Here is a 24,864-nt window from a genome sequence, read left to right as displayed (position 1 = left end):
AGCCTCCAATAAAAAGCCAAATCTGAATACCTGATTTTGCATTCATAATGCATTCTGTGCACTTGTTTCATTTCTTCGTCGATTGTAATGGCCTTTAGATCCTATAGATTTGTTAGGTTTATACAGCATTAGTTGAATACCATAAAGGACTGTTGAACCATTCTCTCAAATCTGCCAAATGGGGTTAAAAAAACAACCAAAAATAAATAAATAAATAAAATAAATGATTCATAAAACAGTTGCCAGAATGGACTCATCTATTTTTCCTGAGCTCAGTGAGAAGTCCTGGATTCTGTGCCCTGTTAATCCTGCTGTTCTACCCTCCCTCTTCCTTCCTGTATCCATGGCAATTCTTCATAACATTGCATCACAATTCATAATGATATAACCTCTCTTTCCTGGACTCCTGTCTCCTGTTGGTTTTCCCCCCAATGCAGAACCAGACACCCACTGCTTTCTCATCTGGTATCCACATCTGGGGCAATGAAGAATTGATGTCAGCATTCTGATACTCCCATTTATTATGGTGTAACTTTTTAACTTAGTTTAACTTACATTGCATCTGCAAGAGATATTATTTTTGTTATATATATATATGGTACAAAGCTCAAAGCATTGCTTCCTTGGTTTCATATAGAACTTTCACCTGCCTTTAAGTGACCGTGGCTCCATTCTCCTTCCATTCTCGACTATGGACTCTAGCGAGCACTTTTAAAAGAAACACATGTTATTGCAAATGACCTAGGAAGTGCAACACGATCAAGGCTTGGAAAAAGAGATTTCTCAACCCTAATGTAGCACCAGATATAATTTTAAAAAAAAGAAACATACAGGAAAGCTATGTAGCAAATGGCACGCAACGCAGGTAGGATTTATACAATTATTTTATAAGCTGCAAACTCTTTATGGTGTGTCAATCTAACACATGCTAGCTTCTGCTGTATAATTTATATGCAGTGTGTTGTAAAGTCAGTCGCCACTTTGGAAAGAGCATTCACAGCAAAGATATTTGCATAATGGCAGGTTGCATTATCCAGACACCGTTAAAAAAAAACAACAGAATTCATCATTTTGGACTTGGACACACAACACCTTTTTTGACAGGCTTTAAAATTGATTAGCATTTCCAATTGCTAATTTATCAAATGACTATACCCAAGTCACTGTGTGCAATACCTACAATACTGAAGGCCTTAACATGATAAAAGCAATGTATTTAGTCTGTAATTTACAAATACTGCATGCATGCCAACGTGGAGGGTTTCTGTTGCCAATGATTTTTCCCCTGGCCATTTTTTTTTTTTCACATATTCTATAGATAGGAACCAGATTATTGAGGCTCTATAAATCATTTCCAGAGCATCCGGAAGAGGCAGGTAAGTATGGTTCCCAGGTCCTCTTGTTTATGAAAAGACTTGCATGTCACTTGCATTATATTATTTTGTTTGTGTCTAAAAATAGGTCTATTTCCAAGAAGTGGAGCTTGTTCAAGCCTTGACACTAAAAAAAAAAAAAAAAAAATCGCAGGCACTTACTCACCATGGATACCATGTTTCCCCAGAAAAATAGCCAGTGTGGAAATATTATTTTCTCATATACTGACTGCTATAGAAAATGAAGAAAAGTTATTCATTTGCTGGCTGCACCTGCGTTGGGAATTTTGGAGTCTCTAAGGCCACTATGATTTGCAATGGAAAGTCGTGTTTGGTTATGGTGAAAATGTGAAGGTTCAGCAAACTTGCTTTGGCCAGTGCCGAGGGGAAGCAATTAGTGTGTTCTGTCTTGGTGTTTTTTTTTTTTTGTGCTTTCCTGGAGAATATTGAAAAATATGTAAAACATCATAGAGTCGATTTTCCAAATTTCCTGTAGAGTTCATTTCAGTAGAAACACTTTTGTTTATTTTTTACTTTTTATTTGTACAGGCGGTATTTGAAAGAAAACAGAAACGGTGGTTCAATTTTTTTTTTTTAAATCCCTCCCCCACCCCTTTCCAAATGCGTGCACATACAGACACACACTTCGCTGACCCCATGAAAATGGGAGTGAAAATCTTATACAGTCAACTACCGTTAAACCTGTCTGAGAATGTACTATGTCTGGGAATGTGGGAGGCGAGTGCCAAATTCCTGTTGAGAATTCCATATCGCACCTGGGCAATTATTTCTGGTCCTGTTTTACTTTAGAAGTCAAGTTTCTTGACCTGTAAATGAACCAAAATTTTAATCCAAATCTGACAGTAACCTCAGATTTCAATCTCCCCCCCTCTCAAACCCTTTCCTCACAATAGATTTCTTTTTAGGCTATGAATTATAAGTAAAACAAAAATTATTTGACTTTTTTTTTTTCCTGCATAATATTTTGGCAACTTTGTGATGATTGTAATATTTTGCAAATAATAATAATTAAAATAAATAATAATAATATCAAATTTGATACGTTATCCACCACACTACACATACATTTAAACACAACTAGAAATTGGGGACAAGACAAAAAACAAACCTACAACTAAATAAACGTTTTAAAATAAACCATTCTGTTGTCACAAATCTAAACCGGAGCAACAGTAATGCACCTTCTCAAATTAAATAAAGCAACCTGCCAATCAATTAATGAACTAGTTCCGGTTCGTCAGCTGTTTGCCGCGCCAAAAACAAAACGCACACACAGCCGTAGCAAAGGCACAAAACAAAAACAAAAACGCAACGCAATAAAAATAAAACACATTTTTGACACTGTACAGTGTCTACGTTATCGTTTCAGTTATCATTGATATTTATCTTTTATGCACAAGTTTATGTGGACGGATTTGCAGGACGCAAAATACTTTCTGGTTTGTGATGTGGGAGGGCTACTCGGACAGTAACACGGGGAATAAAAGTTATACCGTTTAAAAATTGGAAAGTTGAACTGGTTATGGATCGAGTCATGTCTCAAGAAAAGCACCCTAAACTAAAACTAAAGAGAAAGAAAAGTGTTGTGCATGGAGAGAGCGCAGACCTATTTAAAAACAGCAAAGAAGGAAGCAAAACTGACCTTTATGAAACAACACGTAAAGTCACATTCCTAGAAGAGAAGACAGAAAGGTGAGTACTACTGTGTGTGTGTGTGTGTGTGTGTGTCTATATATATATATATATATATATATATATATATATATATATATATATATCTCGGTCAATATGTTCCTAGACGCATCATGTACAACATTATTACTGTCCTAATTGTGAAACACCGATTGCTAGTGAGGATATTTTATGCCAAAAAAAAATAAAAATTGAAATGTATATATTTTTTGTCATAAATTGACCTCCATAGGTTTGCATCATGTCGATTTGGTTTTGCAACCTAGGGCCCCGGCAACAGCGTGGTATATTCTGGTTCATGTCAGCTACAGAACGGGACTGCTGTGTGAAAAGATTAATGCATTTTGACATTTCTTTCTCAGTGTTGATCGCTTTTAAGGCGACAAAACATATTGCTAAACACGATAGCGTGTAAACCCTAAAAAAAAAAACCCCTGCTAAACTAGACCACCAGTTATTTTCAGCCCTTCCGCTTATCTACAATTTAATGAAGCTTTGTGGGTTTTTATGCAAGTAACTATACAGCCCTGTCAGTGTTGCACTACCAGAATATTTCAGGGATGTTGCCAGTTGTAGTGTAGCTTATAATCAGGAGCGCCCGATCACAGTCCTGGAGGGCAATTCCACTCCAGGTTTAACAGGTAAAATGAGATCATTAACTTAACAGTTTAGAACAGGGTTGGAACAAAGACCAGGACTGAAAGGACTAACGTTGGCCACCCCTGGATAGCTAAGATAATCATTATTATTATTATTTATTATTTATTTCTTAGCAGACGCCCATATCCAGGGCGACTTACAATTGTTACAAGATATCACATTATTTTTTACATACAATTACATTATTTTTTACATACAATTACCCATTTATACAGTTGGGTTTTTACTGGAGCAATCTAGGTAAAGTACCTTGCTCAAGGGTACAGCAGCAGTGTCCCCCACCTGGGATTGAACCCACGACCCTCCGGTCAAGAGTGCAGAGCCCTAACCACTACTCCACACTGCTGCCCTAATCATAAACGCTATGAATGAAAAAGGGTTTACAGGACATTTAGAATTCATCGATTTAACCTTTTTTTTTAATTCTTTTCAGCACATTCAGCTGTGATGCTGGTGCATGGTGGGATAAAACTGACCTGACTGAGAATCTGTGGGCTTCCACGTTGAAGTCTGTCTATCCAGACCTGAAGCAGAGTACATGGGAACCAGTACCAGATTTACCTGCTTTTGCACCCAAGGTGTGGCAATGACGGTTTTTAAAAAATTATTTTTATTTACAAATGCCAACGACAATAACGTCCACCCACATGTTCTGTAGCGTGGCGTGCTGCTTGTGTGGATTGCCATGCCGCTGCATGCATGGATAACCACACCAGTGGCAGTTCTGGGACATGCACTCTGGATGAACCCATCATTCCGACAGGTGGATGATGCAAACTGGTATTTGCTCAGTTATTTATTTTGGGACACAGCAAGACACAATCTGATGTAACCCTCCCGCAGCGACAGGAGCGCATGCCGTTGGCTAAAATCCCTCAGTATGATGAAATAATTACTGTTGCAACTGCAAGTGAAAACGTATTTATTTATTTTTCTTTTACAATGCCATAGACCTAGAAGGGCCAGTGGACTGTGTATTTGTTAGTAAGTAACATGCCCTGTCCTTTACATTTATTATGCAATTGATAGAGATTTATTGATAAATGTGTCTTCAGGCAGTCAGTAGCACACATTAATAGTCACAATAAATATAACATGCAGTAAAGCTTGGATTAACAAGGTGTGGAAATTCACCAGTTATTGGTATAACGAACATTCTTTCCCAGTGTCCCATGACTGGAGCACTTATTAATAGTCAGGTCTTGTTTGTTAAAATATTTATACTGTACTGACCCTAATAGAAATGCAAGACCCTAATAGAAACTCGGCAAACGTGGGACAATTTTAATTTTGATTAAATGGAGATCTAATTGATTTAGTTTTGATAAGTTTTTACCATTTTCTTAATTTTGAACAGTACAAATATTCTGTTTATTTTTTATTTTTTTGTAAAACGTCTCTGAATGCAATTTAGGTGTGTCAACAGACAGGGGTAAATGGCGGGGAATGATGAATCCTGCTACATCACAAAATTGTTTTTTTTTTATATATTATATGTCGTTCTGAAACAGGCTTGGTTAAAGCAAGAATATCCCAAGCTGGATGATTGCATTGGAGGCTGCAAAGCATGGACTCCATTCCCATCAGTGTGTGAGCCAGCAATTTACCCTGACCTAGGCACTGAGCTGAAGACTGCGATTAAAGGAGAGGTTCCTGTGGAGCTTGCAAAACATGGCCTGAGCGAACCCAACCAGCCTGAAGATTCATCGACTTCCAAAGGTGAAGCCACGGGAGAGACAGCTAGGTTGAGGAGTAATGAGACCTACAGAACCGATCACGGAAACGAAACAGAATATCATCATCATCATCATCAACGTAAACCTTCTCGATCATCGGGGCCGACGGGAGGAAGATCAGAAAGCACATCGACTGACAGAACTCCCAGTTCCAGAGTGGCTGGTCCTCAAAGACCTGCTGAGAATCTCGCAGCAGGGTTTCGCTCATCAGAAGAAGCCCAAAGTGTAAAAAAATCAGAAGATGCGATCAAAAAGCAGCTGCCTGTGTTGGAGGTGGGAGATGTTGACAGCTGTATTACAATAGAAGACTCAAGCTCAGATGAATCCCCGATGAGGGCAGATCATTCTGTTGAAACTCCACGTAAGCATGGTAATGCTGCTAATCATGAAAGAGTGGATGGGAAATCAGATGGAAGGTTATCCATTGAGAGCTGCCCCATGTGTCTACAACAGTTTCCTGCAGGGTAAGCAACACAGTGCCTGCACTGCTTTATCTGTTTTGCTCTCATGAGATATTTTTAAGAAATAATTAAAATGTATGAAATGCTTTAACTACTAAACAAAAAATAAATAAAAATACAAAAATATCACAGACTGATCCCCTGTGACACACAAAGTGGAATGTGGTACTGTGTGCACTACCGGCTGTGCAATAACTGGACTGTGGTACATTATTTAATGCCGAATCATTAGGCTACATGTTTATCCATTGGCTCAGAAACTCAGGCTCCCCGTAGCTTTTGATGCTTGCCGAGGCATATTGTACTGCTTCGATTAGCATCTCCGAAGAGAACTAGAAGGAAGGCAGTAATTTGTTTGGAATCGCAAGCAAACATCCTTGTGCTAAGGGTATGGATGAGTCTGATTCGAGGGCACAGAACACTTAGTTCGTGGAATTCAGAATGTTGCATTGTGATAACTCCGTGCACAGCCAAGTTAATTCCCAGTCCAGGATATTGCAGTTTTTGGCAAGCTTTGTAAAATCAGTTTCTTCAGGCCTGCAAATATGATAGAAAGGTTGAGGCGTTAAGGAGAGAAATATATAGAAACTGATGAGTTTGCATTTTTTTTTTTTAAGGGAACTTATCCTTTATCTTTGGGGAGTTGAGGCCTGTCTTGAAACAAGCAGCGCACGCAGCTTTTAAAAAAATAAATGATCGTTGGGGAAGCTTAGGGAAAGTCTCTATTGTAAATGGAAGGGGCAGGGGTAGGGCTCCCTAGCACTTGTTTGATACATACGGCTTCAGTTCTTCTGCTGAAATCCTCCACCTTGACATGGGTGTGAGACTTTCATTACATATTGAAGGCAGTGTGTGTTTTGTGCTGAAGCTAGGTTTTGATCAATCTGGAGCAGTAGTTCATAAGGGGCTATTGAGTACAAACAGAAAAAAAACAACATGAGGACCCACAGCATACTGACTGCCCATACAGAACCTTTTGCTTCTTTGCAAACCCAAAAACCAGAAATAGCGGCGCACCGTGTACATAAGAGGTCCATTTGTGTGTGTTCCATGGGCATGTGGGTGGGGTTCTAACTCTGCATTCCTGCAACGTTTCATTCCTGCCATATTTCTGCCACCAAGACAATTGCATTAAAGTTGATACTAGAAGCTGCTTAAGGGATCTGTGCATAATGATATCAGACTGACTGGTAATTATGGGACGCGGCAGTACTGCTGTGCAGTGTGCTAAAATACATCATTATCATTTTTTGTAGTTTTTTTTTTTAAATTCATTTTAAAAGCACTGAATTCACTTGATTTGATCAGAAATCATTCCCCGGGGTTGACTGATGATGGCATTGTAAATGCAAATTAGCGTGATTAGTTCTGCCTGCTGCTGCTGCTGCTGCAAAAAAAAAAAAAAAACGAAACCAGATTTGAAACGTTGAATCTCTAAGCCCTATTGACTTTCCATTCCCAACACGCTGCCTCCGCACTTCTGGCCTTTTAACACAAAGACATTATTACATTTTACCCCTCTTATCCAGACAGTTAAATTAGATTTTTGCCTGTATCATTTTCAAAATGTCACAAATAAAGCTAAGAGAAAGATTTTTTATATATATATATATATATATATATATATATATATATATATATATATATATATATATATATTACAGCTCCTATTTACCTTTACAGTAATGACATGGCTAAGCTATGATGTTGTAAATTCTATGAGCCGGTCCTTCTACACTCTTGAAGGCTTTTTTCTTTAAGTCGGCTTTGTGGACAGTTGAGAGAGCCATTCAAAGTTATTGCATGCAAAGTTGCATGTTAATGTGGACTGTACTACCACATTAATATCGACCTATGAAAGCATTTTGTTGGTTGCAGCCTAGAAGTGGTCAGTTTAGAGAGTGATTTGTGCTCTAAACTGCAGTGCCACCCAGTGGCCTGAGCATGTAATTGTGTATTTATTTCTTATTTTTGTTGTAATGGGTTGTATAGTGCTCAATACAGCACATTATTATTTGTTTATTTAGCAGACACCGTCATCCAAGGCGATTTACAGAGACTAGGGTGTGTGAACTATGCATCCGCTGCAGAGTCACTTACAACAACGTCTCACCCAAAAGACAGAGCACAAGGAGGTTAAGTGACTTGCTCAGGGTCACACAATGAGTCAGTGACTGAGCCGGGATTTGAACCGGGGACATCCTGGTTACATGCCCTTTTCTTTAACCTCTGGACCACACCACCATGTTGACCAAAAGTCTGGAAAATACTCTGCAAAAAACCCAAACTATATTATAATAAATTGAATAATTTAAAGTATAAATTGACATAATGGCACTTTTTTTTAAAGCCCTAATGGTCCATCTCATGTCAGATATAAAAGGGGGATACAGTAGTGTATACATTACAGGCTATTTTCATGAAGCATTTACCACTGTGCAAGCATTTTTTGGCAGTTCTGTAGCATTAGGAGTTTAGTTTGCGTTAAAAAAACGAAGCCTTCTCCTCCATAGCATCCTCAGGAAGAGAAGTTTTTGATTCATGCTGGTTTGGACAGCATACTCCTTATGGACTTGTAATTTCTGATGCAGCTTAGTTGTATTTATCGAAAGCTTGTACGGTGCGGGGGGTGGGGACACTTCTGTGATTTGCAGTGCAGGAAAATCCTTCCTGAAATCCTGTTCTCCTTGGTTTGATAAAACTGCAGTACCAGAGGGACGACACGACACTACAAAAAGCAACATTTGTGGCCCGAACAAGAGTGACATTGTAAAATTCCCAACCCTCACTCTGGGTTTGAGCAGACCTAAGCAGTAAGTCAGGGTTCCAGTCTATGCTGTGTATTTTGGCTGGCGGATAAGGAGCCACTTTCTAGCATTAACAGATGCGGACAAAGAGCGCCTTTGTCTGAAAGGGGAGTTAAAAAAAAAAAGGGGCATGACTGTAAAAAAATAAAATAAAAAAATCATTCAGCAGTCTGGGTGTAAAAGGTTCTTGGAAAGTTTATTATTAAAAATGCGTTCTAGTTCTACAGTAGATTACCTTTTAGCTTCTCTCAATGTGGGCCCCCTGCCCAGGTTTTGCCCTCTGGCTGGAAGACTGGGAGAAATCTCAGCAGGGCTCCTGGAAGCAATTAGTACAGACGTACGCCATAAAAGTGAAGTGAAATTAAAAAAAAATGAATACAAATTTAAAATAAAAAAAAATCCTGTAGTGTCCAATATATGCAAATAGATGTGGTCATGGAACCTGAGATACACTAGACCTAAAATATGTGCAACTATTCAGCAACAATCACAGGAAAGCAGGAGGATCCCTGTGACTTCACAAGGGGCTGCACTGATTAGTGACGCTTGCAGAAACAGATAGGGAAAGTATAACTCCAGGCGCAAACCGGTCATGACAGATCAAGCCTCGGACATGTGCATCATGTTGTGACAAGCAACAAACAGGGTGAGAGTGAACCAAATCATAGAAACCTTCAACACCCATTTCCACTCAAACAGTGCTCTGCGAGCCGAGATGAATGGTGGCCTTGCTAAGTCGTCAATGCGATAGTCTTTAGAGGTGTTGGCTGCAAGGACCAGTTGTGGGATCTACTGTAGGCGTCTCAAGTTTGATTGCGCTTGCTGTGAGTTGTCTTTCACAAAGACAGAACCAGGTAGCCAGGTGATTTACTTGTTGTTTTTATCTCATGGTGTATTTTGCACCTCTGAGACTGTGGGGTGCTACATTAAAAGGCAACAGTTAACCATTCAGATGAAAAGGTGCTTGCTTCCATGTATAATAACCTTTTAAACAAAATGCAAAGACTGTAAATTTCAAGTCTAGTCCTGTTACAGTACATAGCTAATCGGAAAGACATAAAAGGGTCTGCTCATGTACAGCTCTGGCCAAAGGTTTTGCATCGCCCGACAGAATTAACTAATTTTGCTTCATAAAGTCAAATGAAACCTGCTGAGTAATGTTACTTTAACATATTGAATTACATGCCGGTGTGTAGTTTTCTATATACTTAACGAAAAACTGACATTTAAAAAATGTGACATTTCGAAATCTAACATGACATACTGTACTAGTATTATGGCTTCTGGCAGACTTTTGTGATTTTATCATTGATTACGTGATGTTAAATTAAAAAAATATATATATTATAGAGAGAGAGAGAGAATTAACATTTTTTTTGATGTCTTAATCCTAAAATTATAGGTGATGCAAAACTTTTGGCCATCGCTGTACATGTAGAATTCCGTTTTTTTTACCCTAGAGCTGTAACAGTCCTAAAATGATCTCAACATTGTTCTGGCTTTTCCATTTTTTTTTTTATAGATTTACCCAGCTGGAAACTGACTGCCACCTTGCCAAGTGCCTGTCCGAAATGAATGAAGACATTGAATGGTAAACTCGCTAGAACAACATCTGATCCGTTTTAAATCATTGTCCTCCTGTGGGATCTGTCTCTGTTTAGGTAGCGTTGTCCGTTTGCATTGCGTGCAGCTTGATGTACGTGTTTCCAAACTTGAACACCTTAAACTGTGCTGTGCCATGAAGAGGCAGGCGTATTATGAATGGTTTTCTATAAAGTTCCTGTAAAGTCATTAAATTAGATCATCGTTTAACTTAGACACCTGGAATGTTTTTTTTCTTCTGTACATGCAATAGTATTCCTTTGAGATTCTGCACATGGTGATCAGATTATAGCAGCACTTATGTATTGTACTTACATTACCAATGCTTGTGTACATAAATCTAAATAAATACATCTACAGAACAGATCTAATGAAGCGTGCTTGTTGTACATAATCGGTTTTAAGTGTCGTGTCAGACTGAATAAATAGGCAAACAGGTCGTTGCACATATAAGGCAGCAATTTGCGATACAAACCTTGACGTTGCCTGAATGTTAAATATGGTTGTTTTGCAAACCTCAGTTCTGATGCGGATAACATGAATCACTTTATTTAAAATTGCTGTACAAAATTAACAGGTAACACTTCAATTAAATTTCAAACCAATCAAGTTTTTTTTTTTTTTTTTTTTTTTTTAAAACCCATCTGTTCTAATAAAACCCGTTATCATCCTTTTAAGAGGCATTGCTGGATTATTTTAATCCAGAGTTTCTTCTTTTCAGATGGCTAGTAGAAGTGTGAAGCTATAATATAGCTCTGGCCAAAAGTTTTGCATCACCCTATTGAATGAACTCATTTTGCTTCATAAAGTCTAATGAAACCTGCTGAATAATGTTGCGTTATCATATTGAATTACACAGCGCTTTGTAGTTTTCCCATATACTTAAAGTTATTTATTATTATGGCTTCCGGTCTGGTAGACTTTCACGATATCATGTGGCAGTTTCTTTGATTACATGATGTTAAATAAGATATAAAATTATGTTTTAGTTTGTTTTTTTTGTCTCAGTCCTAAAATTGCAGGTGATGCTAAACTGTTGGCCATAGCTGTACATTGCTATATTTGTTAATAATTTGATTTCAGGTTTTCTTCTAAGAGCACAGCTTGACAGGGAGCCAAGCGACTGCTCCAGAAAGCCCAAGAAGCTATAGCAGGATGTCTTATCACGATATGATTAAATGACACTGCAGTTATTCAATGACAGCACGACCTTCGTTTTTATGTATTTGTTCGTCAAAGTCTTTAATTTCGATGTGCAAGAATATTATGTATTAGTTTTGCCATTTCTCTGCACAATAGAAAGTGGCCGGAGGCCTCCAGTTTAAATTTGCTTAAATTTTGAGAATAGGCAAACAATAGGTACAACTCACATCCATAATCCAACCAACATAATATACAAAATAACTACATTAAACATGTTTACTGTTTTACAATCGTCAAGGTATCTAGAAGGTTCATTAAGACCACAGTACACCAGAACCAGACCCAATCTCAAATCTTCTTTTTAAGATTTTGTTTTTTTCGTCACATATTTAATTATATCATATAATTTATAAAATTAATACTTCTAAATATAAAAGTGTCCCTCTATAGCACGTAGATAGAACATAATTTGCTTTGGCCACAATTAGCAAAATGCAGAGAAAGCTTGCAACTGCAGAAATATTTGGCAATAGTTATTAACTAATAAAAAGAATTTGATGCCTTTTTTAGATTTTTTTTTTAATCTCTCATCCAAGGAGCCACTGTCTCTAATTTATTCTGGAATAAAAGAAGGAAGGGCATTCAGTTTGTACCAAAGCACAATCCAACAATGTTCAATTAAACCAATTATTTTGAAAACGACCTCTTAATAGGTGTGGTTGATTTTGATTATTTGGTTTTGAATCCCAGTTAGAATCCTACACTTCAAAACGCTGCCATGTGATTGAGCTTTCATACTGCAGCATCACAAACACGTGTTTTCATTTTTTGGAAACTGCCTTAATTTCTTTGTCTGCTGGTCTCTGCACTGTCAAGAGCAACAGGAAGCCTCAAATAAAAAGTTTGGGAATCCTGGCCAGTGGAACACAAGAACCTGCATACACAGATATCAAGGGCACTAAACTGCTCCTAATAACTGAAGCCTATTCCCGGAGAGGGGAGGAAGGGGCGGAAATAAGAAAAGAAGTCTTGGCTTGTTTCGTGTTGTGCAGGGGTAAAGGACAAGGGTCTTTAAAATGGGAATTTTTGCCTGTGTCCCATTTCCCCCCCCATGTGTATTGACAGCATCTTTTAATATTGATCACATCTTATAATTCATAATGCTTAACAACATATTAAAAGACAGAAGTTGTTTAACAATGACACCCACATTAAAACTTGCTACAAAAAAAAAAAAATTAGAATTGGCTAAAAGGGAAAACACGTGGCAAGTTCATTTCTGCAAATATCCCCTTCAGTCACTGTGTGCACAATTGTACCATGTTTTCTGTCCGTGTATCTATTTTATAACGCATATATGTTTTTGTTTTCAAAGTTACGGCAGGGTAACTTCTTAGGGTACAGGGTAACACAAACAGTTTTCAAATTTCTAAAAAATGAAATGAGAAATTTGTGACCGAAGAATCCCCATCTTCCAGACCCTTGTCCTTTTAGTGAATGTGTTACTTAAACATACAGAATTTTATTCTGGGTAAAAATGTAAAACCTTGAAGAAAAACACAGAAGAGATACTGTCGCTCCAATCCGAGAGATCAAAGTGGGTTAAAGTTCACTGCCAGGATTTTTACAGAAGAGTATAATTATATATATATATATATATATATATATATATATATATATATAATGTGTGTGTGTATTGTTAAACAAAAAAACTAAAACCCCAGCTACGCTTTAATGAAGAGTTCAGTAATCAGTTGTAATAGACTTGGGTTGATCATCAACATCAGCAAAAATAGCAGTGTTTTTCCCCCATTCATTATAGTCCAAATTGATTTCCCCCTTTTTATTAATCAATAATGATTCACTGCCATATCACTAATTTAGACAAAGTGCCTGAGATTTCTGTACTGAGCATTACATAAAAAAATAAAAACAAAGAAGTGCTTCAGTCTGACGATACATCATTTAAACAAAGGAGTTGTGCATTTAATCAAACATAATGCATTTCAGGATTAATAATAATAATAATAATAATAATAATAATAATAATAATAATAATAATAGTATATTGAAGTATGTACAATTTAAACAGCCGTATATCATTAGATTTGTTCTTTTTTTGCAATATAATTACAAGTTTGTTTTCTTTTTTTTTTTAGTACCTTAGGTTTCTGTTTGAAAACAGGTATTTGAAAAATAAAATCTTTAGCTCATATGACTAAAGAGTGTCAGTATCCAGTTTTCATTGCAATCTTTCTTTAAGAAGCCGTGTCATGTTTCCATTCAGGGTTTTTGGAAGGACTAGAGACAGTGGAGTGTAAATGGAAGAGAATTGGGAGGGTTGCAGGTATGAATGTGGCCCTTCAAATTTGTAAGCCAGCCCTATTCAGCTGTACCACACAAGTCAAACCTTAACTAATTCAAACTAATTTAAGTGCAGTCAAGAATATTGTGAGACATTGAGTCATGTTAGGCACTTCTTAAACTTTATCCTAAAACACAGATTGGTAGTTAAATGCAACTCCTTTGTTTGTTGCTGAAGTACAGGAATTGCCAGCAAAGTGGTTATAAATAACATGCCAACTTGCGTCAACAAAAGGCATTATAGAATTTCGGGAGTCGCTACTTACACTTTTAATACAGTATATTGTTTTTCCTTCATTTATAGTACATTCTTGTATAGTTCGAAGGTCAGTCATCCTCGACGAGATCATCCAATGTCATTTAAAAAAAAAAAAAAAAAACGCACATAAATTCAAGTTCCGTTGCGCAGAACTGTCATATTCTCCCAGGGATGAAATTAGTATTCTAGGATCCTTCATGGAAGCAGGCACGAAATGAGCAGGCTTTCTTCATCAGTTAAAGCCAGGTAGCGTCGACACCCAAAAACAGTTAAAACGGAAACATAGTGGTTAGAGGAAGACTACCACTGACTGACCTTGCTTTATATATATATATATATATATATATATATATATATATATATATATATATTTTTTTTTATAAATGTATTTATTTATTTCTGCAGCAGTTCTAGTGTTCTTCTTGAAAGTCTTGCACCAGTTCCTCATCCTTGCATGCAAGTAGTTCCAGAGAATGATCCACCTCCATAAAGTTTTTTAATGATTCTGGTCACGGAGGTCATTCAGGTTTGCGATCTGCAGGTTAAACAAAGTGGCTCCTGTTTCATGTCGTTTCCTCGGACGACAGCAGCATGGGATTAATGTATTCGAATCCTTCAAACTCAGACTGGTCTATTCTTTTAATAACATCGCTGGGGGGGGGGGGAGAAAGAAAAAAGAGATTAAGACATTTGAATTGAAAATGTGGGTGTGTCTTTTACATGACACTTGACATGCCAAAAATACATTTAGAAAACAATCTGAACAAAAGCGACTTGCATTTCCTGTGCTGGTACGTATATATATGAATAATTTTAGGCAAAGGTTAGACAACGAGAAAGAGAGAGAATCAATCTGCATGGTCATTTCTGATTTGCACTTATAGCTGCTGTTAGTTTCTGCGTGGTATTGCCCAGATAAAAACCCATTGAGACGGAGGCTTCATTTACAAGTGTCCTGGCAAGAGGACCAGAAACAGACAGCAGTAATTTAACATCATTAAAAACAACAGCAACACTCTAAAAAAGACATCATACATTCGATCTGAGAACAGAAACATTCGATAATTCTCGGAACCTACTCATTCAAATAAACGTTGGTCATTATTCTACATTCAGCCGATACATTTGGGTTATTTATCTGATGCACGATCATATCCCAGATACTCTGGTCCAGACTATTCCATGCCGTAGGGGGCGCTGCAACTAAATACAGGACCATCTCCAAGAAACTTGAAAAATATGAATTCTTCCAGAAACTCCAGCTGGGAGAATCTGGGAGAGGAGTCTGTTAGCTTAGACCCGTCAGTGACTGACCTCAATACAGCTGATGCCAGAAGAGCCCACACCCCCTTCAGTCCTCACCCACACATGATAATTGGAGGGGAGTGTCTCATGTGGAACAATGCGGGAGATAGACACCTGCTGGGATGTTCTGGCTGCTCGGTGTGACAAGTGCCACCATGCCAACTCAAACCTATTTTAATTTCACTTAAACGTATGCAACTACATACCTGCTATTAAGCCAAATAAAGTGTGCGACTTTAAAAGATAAATTGCTCTTACATTATTATTCGTAGTTTTTATGTTTTTCTCCACCAGAAGAAATTCAAGGCATACAGGAACTTGAGTTATCGGATTTGCTACTGTATTTTTCAGTTGCTGCATGTAAATATAACTTAACGTCAGCATCAAATACAGGGACCATTTAAAAGCAATTGCGGATCACGTCGCGTCTCTGTGACTGCTGCCAAAAGGTTTACGCAATGGGAGCAGCGCAACACCCACCACTCCCCCCGAAGGAGAACAGCAAAATTGTTTCCTACACCTTGATATTAACAAGCACAGTTGGAAACTGATGAAGTCATGTGTCTGTGACATTAAGAAATGTCCTCCCTTTTTCCTAGCTATTGGGCTAGGGCACAGGGACTTTGTGTGTGTGTGTGTGTGTGCGTGTGTGTGGCCCGACCCTAACAAGCAATGGTTTGCTTTCTTCAATAGCCAGTCAAACAAAAGGCATTTGCTTCTCTATGTCTCCTTCATTCTTCAAAAGTGAAAAAAGCTTTCATGAAAAGAGTGCTTTTTGACATGCTGCAAAGTCTTGTGCTGCCAACATCAAATCCCCGATTGAAGCCAAGAATGAATTTCTATCAACAGAATATAAGAATCTCACGTAGCAATTTACTGAGCCTTAGACGGTAGCGTCCAGCGGGTAGTGTAGTGCAGGTGCGCAGATCACACAGGCTGTACACTAGGTCCACACACTGAACACTGAGATGTGGCAGCAAAAATAATTTGCAACGTTTGGCAAAATTATGGAGTCATTTATTTTATACAAAAAGTACAGGTCAAAGGTGCTAGCCAAACAGTGCAGGAGTGAGAAAGTGCACTTTTGTATAAAATAGATTGCTCTCTATTTTTGCATAAACTAGTGCATTTTTCCCCCTGCCACATTTCATAGTGTTCAGTGTGCGGATCTTGTATATGTCTACGATTATCGTTATAAGAAGCAATGTATTTTTAGATTAAGTTAAGAATAAAAAAAAAGAAATTGTACCTACAATTCAAGAGATTGAAAAAAAAAAAAAAAAAAAAAAGGACTTTACTATGAATGGTATTCAGTATTATATTGCTCAGAACAGTCTTTCATGTTATACTCTCTAGGGGAATCACTGTAATTAGCATTAACTAATAATTAGCATACTGTTCATACAAAACCCTTTGAATCCAACATCTTTATTGTAGAATCTGGATATTTGAATAACAAATAACATCTTTAGTTTAGATACACCTCTTAATCTCTAAGGAATTTCAAATTTCAATTTTTTTTTTTTTTTTAAATAATGACGATGCAAGTTTTAATGTCTTTTCAAATTATGCTTTTCTGACCTTATTTTCTATTGTGCATTTGCACAACCTAATATATGTATATATTCACTTTGCCTTTAAGTCAGATGTTGTTTTAAATACATTTCCTACTACTTGATGTCCTGCTTACCATAACGAACAGTAAATCTGAAATGGGTGATGCCAGGTTTGTAGCCAAGCCTTTATAGACCAAAAGCCAAGTCTTTTTTTTTTTTTTTTTTTTGGAAATGTATGCTGTGGTATGTTCGTGTATTAAATCACAAACTATCATAATGCCAGAAACGCCCAGCGGTTTGCATTGAGAGTATGTTTGTATTTAGCAACAAAGCATGAAAACTGATTTAAAGCAAAATTACTCCAATATGCAAGGCTTTTCAAAACCTACGAGAAGTGAGATTGGATTGGAGTCCCTTTTTGTTTTTTTATAGCCATGAAACTGACCTGAATCCATTAAATGTAGCTAATCTCAATATGCAATTATTTTAGATTATTCAAAAACAAGTGTAAACATTACATATTAATATGAACTTTCTGCAAGAAAAGGATGAGCTGTTATTGTATACCAGCAATGTCAGTGCAATGTGACCACACTCCCCAGCTTTCTACAAAAGACCTGCCAATTCATTCAAAACGTATCAACCTGAAAGAAATGCGATTGCTTTCAGATTTGAAAACTAAGTACGCACAGGGTGTAAAAGTTCAAGCAGCCGACCAGACATAATAAAGTTTAAAACACCTGAATGGCCAGCGCCACACAGAGACACAAAGGCTTGGTAAGACTGATATTCTGCAGCACTGTTCAAATTACCTGTTATTCAGGCTCCACGGACTGAACTGCATGTTTCCAACCAGTGAACAGGGTTATCAGAAAGTGTTTTATTTTCTTTAAAAGAACATAGATACTCACAGGGTTGACTACCATGTTATGTATGTGACTTAACTAGGTATGTTACCCATGCAATAGAGTGACATGCAAGGCAGCCTCTGTTTTTGTGTTAATGAACAGAACTTGGACAGAGCTTTGCAGAAGTTATTCATTGATGCCTCCATCATTCCTTCCAGTGGGCTACTAGCTGCTGTAACCCTTTTATAAACTAAATGCACCTTAACATACTGTAGGCACGCTTCTAGAAATCCAATCTCCTACAGGACGATGTTTCTCAATGATGGATGTAATGCTAGTGCACAGGGTCTCTTCTTTGTTATGGAACTAATGGAACTTTGCAATGCACCTTGAGTTTATTTGTTGCTGAGTTATTGAGCTGTTTTGCAAAGGCTGACATGTTAGGAGCTGCTCAAGTAGCCTGTAGTGGAACACCTGAATAAGGGAGGAAGACATTCGGACGTGAAGAGCCACAGGCAGAAGTGGGTTTTATGAATGTCTTCCTCACTAGTGGGTTAAACCTCCTTTCTCGCTATTGCACATTACCCTACAATACACAATAAAGGTCTTGCAAAGTTGCTATTGTGTGTGTGTGTGTTTGTGTGTGTGCAAAGGGGTACTATGATCACAAAATACAAAGCATAAAATATAAACCAATGGTTAAGGCAATGACAGATTTTGCAATTAGTGTGCAATACCTTTTAAAGCATTCCCTGTTGGCTTCTCAGCAATACCAGAGTGGCATATAAAATGCCGCCTTAGGGATCCAGCTGAAATCTACAACTGCCATACATCTTAAACTAATAATGTAGGCTTTCTGCTTTTCTTGTAGGAATTTTATAATTGAGGTCCTGGATTTGCAGTGGAGGGATTTTGAGGGCTCTGGTTTTACAACTTTAATGTTTCATACTATATAAAATATGCGTTCATTGCTAAAACAGCTGTGTTTAAATTTCTTGCAGCTGAGCCCCGTAATCTTGCTGCTTTTTATTGTTTTGTCAGTTTTTGTTTTCTCTGCCATGAGAATATACATGCAGAGAGCAGTGTGTTATTTAGCAGTGTGCAAGCCTGCCAATTCCCAAGTTCCTAAAGGCATAAAGGTTCTTTTAGGAACTTGCTTAGCTACAGTTATCGTTTTTATTACTCCAGGAAAAATAGTGTCATTTTTAGTGTGGTTGAGGGTATCACATCCAAAACGGCTTAAGGTGAAGTTATCTTTTTCTATGTATAACTTTTGTAAAATGTGAATACAGTCAAGACAATCATTGTAAATTATCCGATAGAATTAAAGCAGTTTACAGTGTTTTATAGTCCTTTGTGGTATGCACTGATCGAAAACAGGTCTGTGAAATTAAACTGGATGTATTAGGATACTGAGTGGTGTGAGCAATCTGCATTGTTAATGCCTTGGGTGAAACAAAAAAATATATACGTCTACAGTGATACCTGCCTGAACCGTCTAAATTCACCAAAAGATGATTCATTTTTTAAAAAGTACACTTACTCATCATCTGGGGTTAGCTGCACCGGTTCGTTGGTAAACTGAGTATCGAAATTATCTAAACCATAGTCATCTGTACTCTGCGGTTTGAATGGGGGAGTCACCTGCTTCTTCTCCAACTGTGAAGAGAAGAAAAAAAAAGGGTTTCGATATCCATTCATACAATTACACACGCAGTGACTCAAGGGTTACATAAAACTACAAGTAACGTCAAGCCCCTATGCATGCAGTTTCAGTATGGACTGGCTTTGGTGAATGGTAAACATGTACCAAAGCTATTGAACAGCACGCCATTTCTATTATGCTGGAGTGCCTTTTAAAAAAGAAGATTTATAGAAACCCTTAAAACAAATGTACAATCCTTGTTTTGAAAGCAAATATGTATGCTATTCATGCTACATGTCCTTTTCTTTCACTTGTGCTCAATTTGAAAAGATTACACAAGTCCGTCCCCCCCGTCCCCAAGCAAGTAAACAAAACAAAACAAAAAAACAGCACAAGAAAACCTTGTGTTCTTAAAAACAGGTAGTAATTTAATAACAGTCTCCTGCTTGCGTCACAGGCAGGGGGGGAAACAAGATGCACGAAGTGGTATTGCGGGAAATGTTGCTAGTAAGTGGATCAAGTGGAACACTCTCACTGAAGCAAAACAACAACCAATTTAGAGAGAGAGCGCGCGAGAGAGAGAGAGAGCACGAGAGAGAGATGCAACAGATTCCTAATTACTTAAGGATTCAGTTGGAACTTCACAAAACAATTCACATGGGGTCTTTTTTTTTGCGAGGACAAGAAAATCCTTAGGATTTTTACACAACAGCAGCACCACAAACAAAAAAGCAAAACATGATCATTTCAAATTTAGAGATGGTTTATTTCAAATAGTTTATGTATCCGAATATATTAATCACAAGCTAATCTCTTTTTTTTTTTTTGCTTAGTGAGACTACAATCCTGTTTGAATATTTCAAGTTTGATGTGGGATTATTGCACTACACGAGGCACTGTGAGTTTGTCCATTTAATGAAATGATTTCTTTGCAAAAAGAAAACTAATCAAATAGTGACGGATATGGGAATTATATTAATCATATTCGTTCGGTTAGCTTGGCCTGCTTTGTCGAGTTATTTTTCCCCATGAGTTTTACATTCAAGTTTCCCCAACTTGTGAAATCTTGCATTGAACTGGTACGAAGCAAGTTCTCCCAGTTTTGTCCCTTGCACACAATTGGACAGTAAGAAGGAAATACCCATATATTCCGGTTCGGAACAGTACCCCCCCGGAATTGGATCTTTAGACAGGTTCTTTTTCTTTATGACCTCCCAGATTGTTTTTTCGGACTGTGGCCGTTTGAGGCCCTTGCTTTTCCAGTGCGGTTTATCCCTTGTACAGTATTTCCCAACACGCTACATTTATTACCACTGTGAGAAAGTTTAAAATATGGTTGTGGTTAATGCATCTAGGAGTTTCGGTTCTCCATTGACCCTCAGATAAGGGGATAATATTATATGCCAACTCGCAGAGTGATATTAGTCACAGTCAAAGGTTTTCACACGATTACTACTTCCTATAAAAACACACAACGCAAAAAAAGCATATGATTTACACTCATGACTTCTGAAGATCTCAACCCAAGCATGTGCTTTCTGCAGAGACCCCTCCACCTCTGCTCTTCCAGGTTTCCAAAAGCGAATCACCCTTTAGTATTGTTTCTAAATCTGAAGGTCGAGGTTTCTTACAGTAGAATCCTGGGTTTCTGAACTCCACCTCAGTGAGGTAGAATACTGAAAAGATCAGGAACCGCAAGTCTGAACAATAAGGCCCCCGTCAAATTAAATTTTTTCTCCTCCACATCTGCAAGTGCAATTCTTAATAGTGAACAAAACAGACTCAGGCAAGACTTACTCCTGCTGTGATCAGTCACATCACTTCTAAGTAGATTTAGCAGAGGATTGACAACAGAGACAACAGAATCCTGACGCAACTTTCCAATACACCTGTGCCTCAGATGCCAAAATAACAGGATAGCGCAGGCTAAAGCAACCACGACACCAATTACAACACAGCAGTAACATCCGTCCACTAAAACATTGCAAAAACAACAGGTTAAAGATGGCATCACGCAACCGGCACTGCGGAAGGTGCATGACAGATTCAAGTTCCAATTCATCACGCGCTCACTGGACATCTGATCACATTCACGATAGATATGTTGGGCGTCTGGCATGGAAGCACAGCTTAAGATGGGCAAAATACAATGCAATGTCGTTTCTATACAACACCTTTCAAAGTCCTTGATTTGTAAAAACCCAGGAAGGCTGTGTTTATACCAAACTAAAAGCACATACGACTGAAGAAACTCCTCTGTTACTGAATCAATTCCCCACACTGTTTCACAGACAGGCCTTGATCCTCCCCTAGAAAACACCCCCGTCTGTTATTGATTTCTTTCAATAGATTTCAACAGGCAGGCAAAAAAACTTTGACAAACAACATCTTGCATTTATGTAACGCTTTTCATAAGGCATTGTCTTCAAGCGCTTTATATAGAGTCTTGTATCCAGAGGATTAAAACAGAAAAATAAAATAGGAATACGAATGCTGTCTTGTTATCCGAATAGAATCATTTTACCCCAAGGAAAAAAGTGGGAAATGGGCATTACTGAGAAAAGAATTGGAATATTTTTCCAGGCCAGAAACTGAATGCTAAGCTAAGCAGTCCCCAGCTGTGGATTTACTCATGAGTTCCTGTATGAAATAACCTATTTGCTAAATCAATACATTTGGGGAACTGAAGGCAAATACATTTAAAACAAAATGATATTAAAAAGACAGGAAATAGAGATGCTTGAGAAACAGGATCAAAAGCTGTAGAGGAAAGTATGAAAGAATAGCCAACAAGAAGCGGGACTGAAATTTCACTGGTCTGATTTGACCGTCCTCAAAATTAGGACGCAGCAGTTTGTAGCCAAAATGAAGGATTGAGATTATTTTCGTGATGAAATATTGATTTAGAATGTATCAAAAATTACAGCTTGTGTTCTGATTTTTATTAATTTTTTTTCCAAAAAAAAATAAAAAAATTGGTACTTAATGGGTTAACTGATCAAAAAGCAGGTTGCTTTGTGTGGGAAGTGTTACCCCAGTACGTTTCCTTGACCATCAGCTTTTTAATAAAAGCACCGTCCACTACCTCCTCCAGAACAGATGCAAGAGTTTGAAATGTGGGTTTGAATGGACGGCCGTGAAAGAACAGTTCTCTTCATTGTGGATCTTATTGTGAAATCCTGCGATAAAAGGGCTTTATCAAGACTCTACTGATCCCTGCTGTGGTGTAGGCTACACGGAAATGCACTTCAAGAACAGCAAACTTGAAACACAGGGAACATTAACCCCTTTTCTACCGATTCAAGTCCAAAACCAAATTATGCACACTGATACATTCACGGTATTGCCAGTGGCCAACTGGAAAGAATTTTAAAAGGATAGTGAAACTGAATTTTCTGCACAACCCTTTCTGATGCTTTAGTGTCTCAGTACTGAACACTCAAATGCACTTAAGAGCTGCGCAAGCAAAGATGGAGCAGAGTGCATTTCCTTTAAAACACACACACACAGTGCGGAGTGCATTTCCTGTTCGCTTCTACAGCTGGAGCGATACCAAAGGAGCTCCTCTTTTTGTGCACTCTGACACTGCGGTGCAGTGCCTGCAGGTCTCCTATTCTGTGCAGTAACTGGAGGAGGTGGGGTAATAGCAAGAGCCCTAACGTCCCCGGATCGCACCCTGGAGCAAGGAGAGGCACTTTAAAACAACTCTTAAAATGAACAAAAAAAGAATTTGTTTTCAAAGTCGACACGTGGGGTTTGATTTTAAAAAGATCACACACAAGCCCTTTGACACTGCGTGAGTTTGCATTGCACAGTTGTTATAAATCAAGAAGAGCATTTGATCTGTAAGACTCGGAGACATTTCTTTATTGTCTGGTTTTTTTTTTTTTATCTTTATCTTTATAAAGTACATGTTTGTTTGAGTGAGCCACAGTAAAGTGTATGCCAACGAAAGCATTTAACTTTCAATTGAACACATATACAGCAGTGTGGAGTAGTGGTTAGGGCTCTGGACTCTTGAGCGGAGGGTCGTGGGTTCAATCCCAGGTAGGGGACACTGCTGCTGTACACTTGAGCAAGGTACTTTACCTAGATTGCTCTAGTAAAAACCCAACTGTATAAATGGGTAATTGTATGTAAAAAATAATGTGATATCTTGTAACAATTGTAAGTCGTCCTGGGTAAGGGCGTCTGCTAAGAAATGAATAATAATAATAATAATAATAATTATAATAATAATAATAAACTATGCAATTCTGCACTGTAAATGTGTTTCGAAGTAAACATGCCAGCTAAAGAGTATCTGTAAATCAGTTCCCAAGACTTTGCAGTTAAGTTTTTTATATTTCACCAGGATATGACAAATATAAATGATTGCCTGCTATATAAAATGTATTTACAGTCATTGCCAGTGAAGCCTAGCTAAAAGTTTTGTATACAGTTTGCTGTCTACATTTAAAAATTAGGGTATGAAGCTCAGGCAGTTTAATTCAAGCTGCAATAGAATGCTTTACCATCAGCTAACACATCTCTCCATCACCTCGAGACAACCTACAGCCTTGCAAAGTCATGTTGCCACGTTTCAGATTCAAATCCTCCCCGGCAGAAGGAAATGAAGTAATCAGAGAAGAGACTTGAATTCAAAGCCGTGCTTCACGTGCGGAGCCTGTCGTGTGTCTGTGTCTGCTCAGCCGTTCTTGCAGGGATTCCCATTACGAGGGTGTCTTAAGAAAGGTTAGCCTAAATCTGTCAATGGATCACCCTGCCGCTTGTCCCGGAATGATGGTGCTGCTCTGAGTTAATGATCCCGGGAGCCCCTTCCTGTGTGATGAGGTAGGAGCCTGGCGGAGCAGACATCGCAGGTCAGAGGCTAAATTTCCCTGGCTTGTCAGCCTCGGTGGTCTGCTGTCATCCCTTAATGAGCAATACCTTTTCAATCCGCTTCCAATCACAGGGTACATTTGTTCTTTTCTCCAGCCATCAGTCTCCAAATGGAGAAACTAGGGAACTGGAAAATTGTTTTGTAATCCAGTTTATTTTATTATATCGAAACCTTTTATATTCCCCTCCCCTCCACACAGCTAGACGGATGTCATTTTTCTTTTTGGGTTTAAAAATTGGGCTTCGCAACCTATCAAGCTATCGAAACCTACAGTAATTGTATCTCATCTTTTTCAAACTGGTCTCCAAGAAGGACACTGCAATCTTGCTGTTTTTTAGGGGCACTCAATTTGAAATGATATCAAAATTAAAATGTGAGAAAGGTCTGCATTTTTTCTTAGTTCTTCCTCAGCCTAGGTGCAATGTAATATTGCTGTCTAATTAGTTCCTAGATATTGCATATAATTGTATTTTACATTGAGGCCAAACTTATATGTATATATTGTATTGG

At 38.0% G+C, this 24,864-nt stretch overlaps 2 protein-coding genes across 2 annotated transcripts in view; one reads left to right on the top strand and one right to left on the bottom strand.

The window, feature by feature from the left end:
* The first annotated feature begins 2,631 nt into the window (after positions 1-2,631).
* LOC131698816 (uncharacterized) lies at positions 2,632-10,718 on the top strand. Its single transcript, XM_058993058.1, has 4 exons — positions 2,632-3,086; positions 4,180-4,324; positions 5,258-5,946; positions 10,273-10,718. Exons 1-4 carry the CDS (start codon positions 2,917-2,919, stop codon positions 10,343-10,345), a joined length of 1,077 nt encoding a protein of 358 aa, XP_058849041.1. The 5' UTR covers positions 2,632-2,916; the 3' UTR covers positions 10,346-10,718.
* A 1,362-nt stretch (positions 10,719-12,080) lies between these two features.
* LOC117962360 (protein kinase C zeta type) overlaps positions 12,081-24,864 on the bottom strand; it is a 92,463-nt gene continuing 79,679 nt past the window's right edge. The window contains 2 exon segments of the mRNA XM_058993057.1: positions 12,081-14,769; positions 19,371-19,486. Coding sequence (XP_058849040.1) covers positions 14,682-14,769; positions 19,371-19,486 — 204 coding nt within the window. The 3' untranslated portion in view covers positions 12,081-14,681.

Source organism: Acipenser ruthenus, chromosome 20, assembly GCF_902713425.1.
Source record: "Acipenser ruthenus chromosome 20, fAciRut3.2 maternal haplotype, whole genome shotgun sequence".
Classification (NCBI taxonomy): Eukaryota; Metazoa; Chordata; class Actinopteri; order Acipenseriformes; family Acipenseridae; genus Acipenser; species Acipenser ruthenus.
Note: the sequence above shows the minus strand (reverse complement) of the source record. Positions and strands in the feature narration are given on the sequence as shown.

What these genes read in the sequence shown, in the direction of transcription:
- LOC131698816 (XM_058993058.1), top strand. Translation starts at nt 2,917, where the DNA reads ATGGATCGAGTCATGTCTCAAGAAAAGCACCCTAAACTAAAACTAAAG. An exon ending in TACCTGCTTTTGCACCCAAG is followed by an intron (nt 4,325 to 5,257) that starts GTGTGGCAATGA and finishes GTTCTGAAACAG; the next exon opens with GCTTGGTTAAAGCAAGAATA. An exon ending in CTACAACAGTTTCCTGCAGG is followed by an intron (nt 5,947 to 10,272) that starts GTAAGCAACACA and finishes TTTTTTTTATAG; the next exon opens with ATTTACCCAGCTGGAAACTG.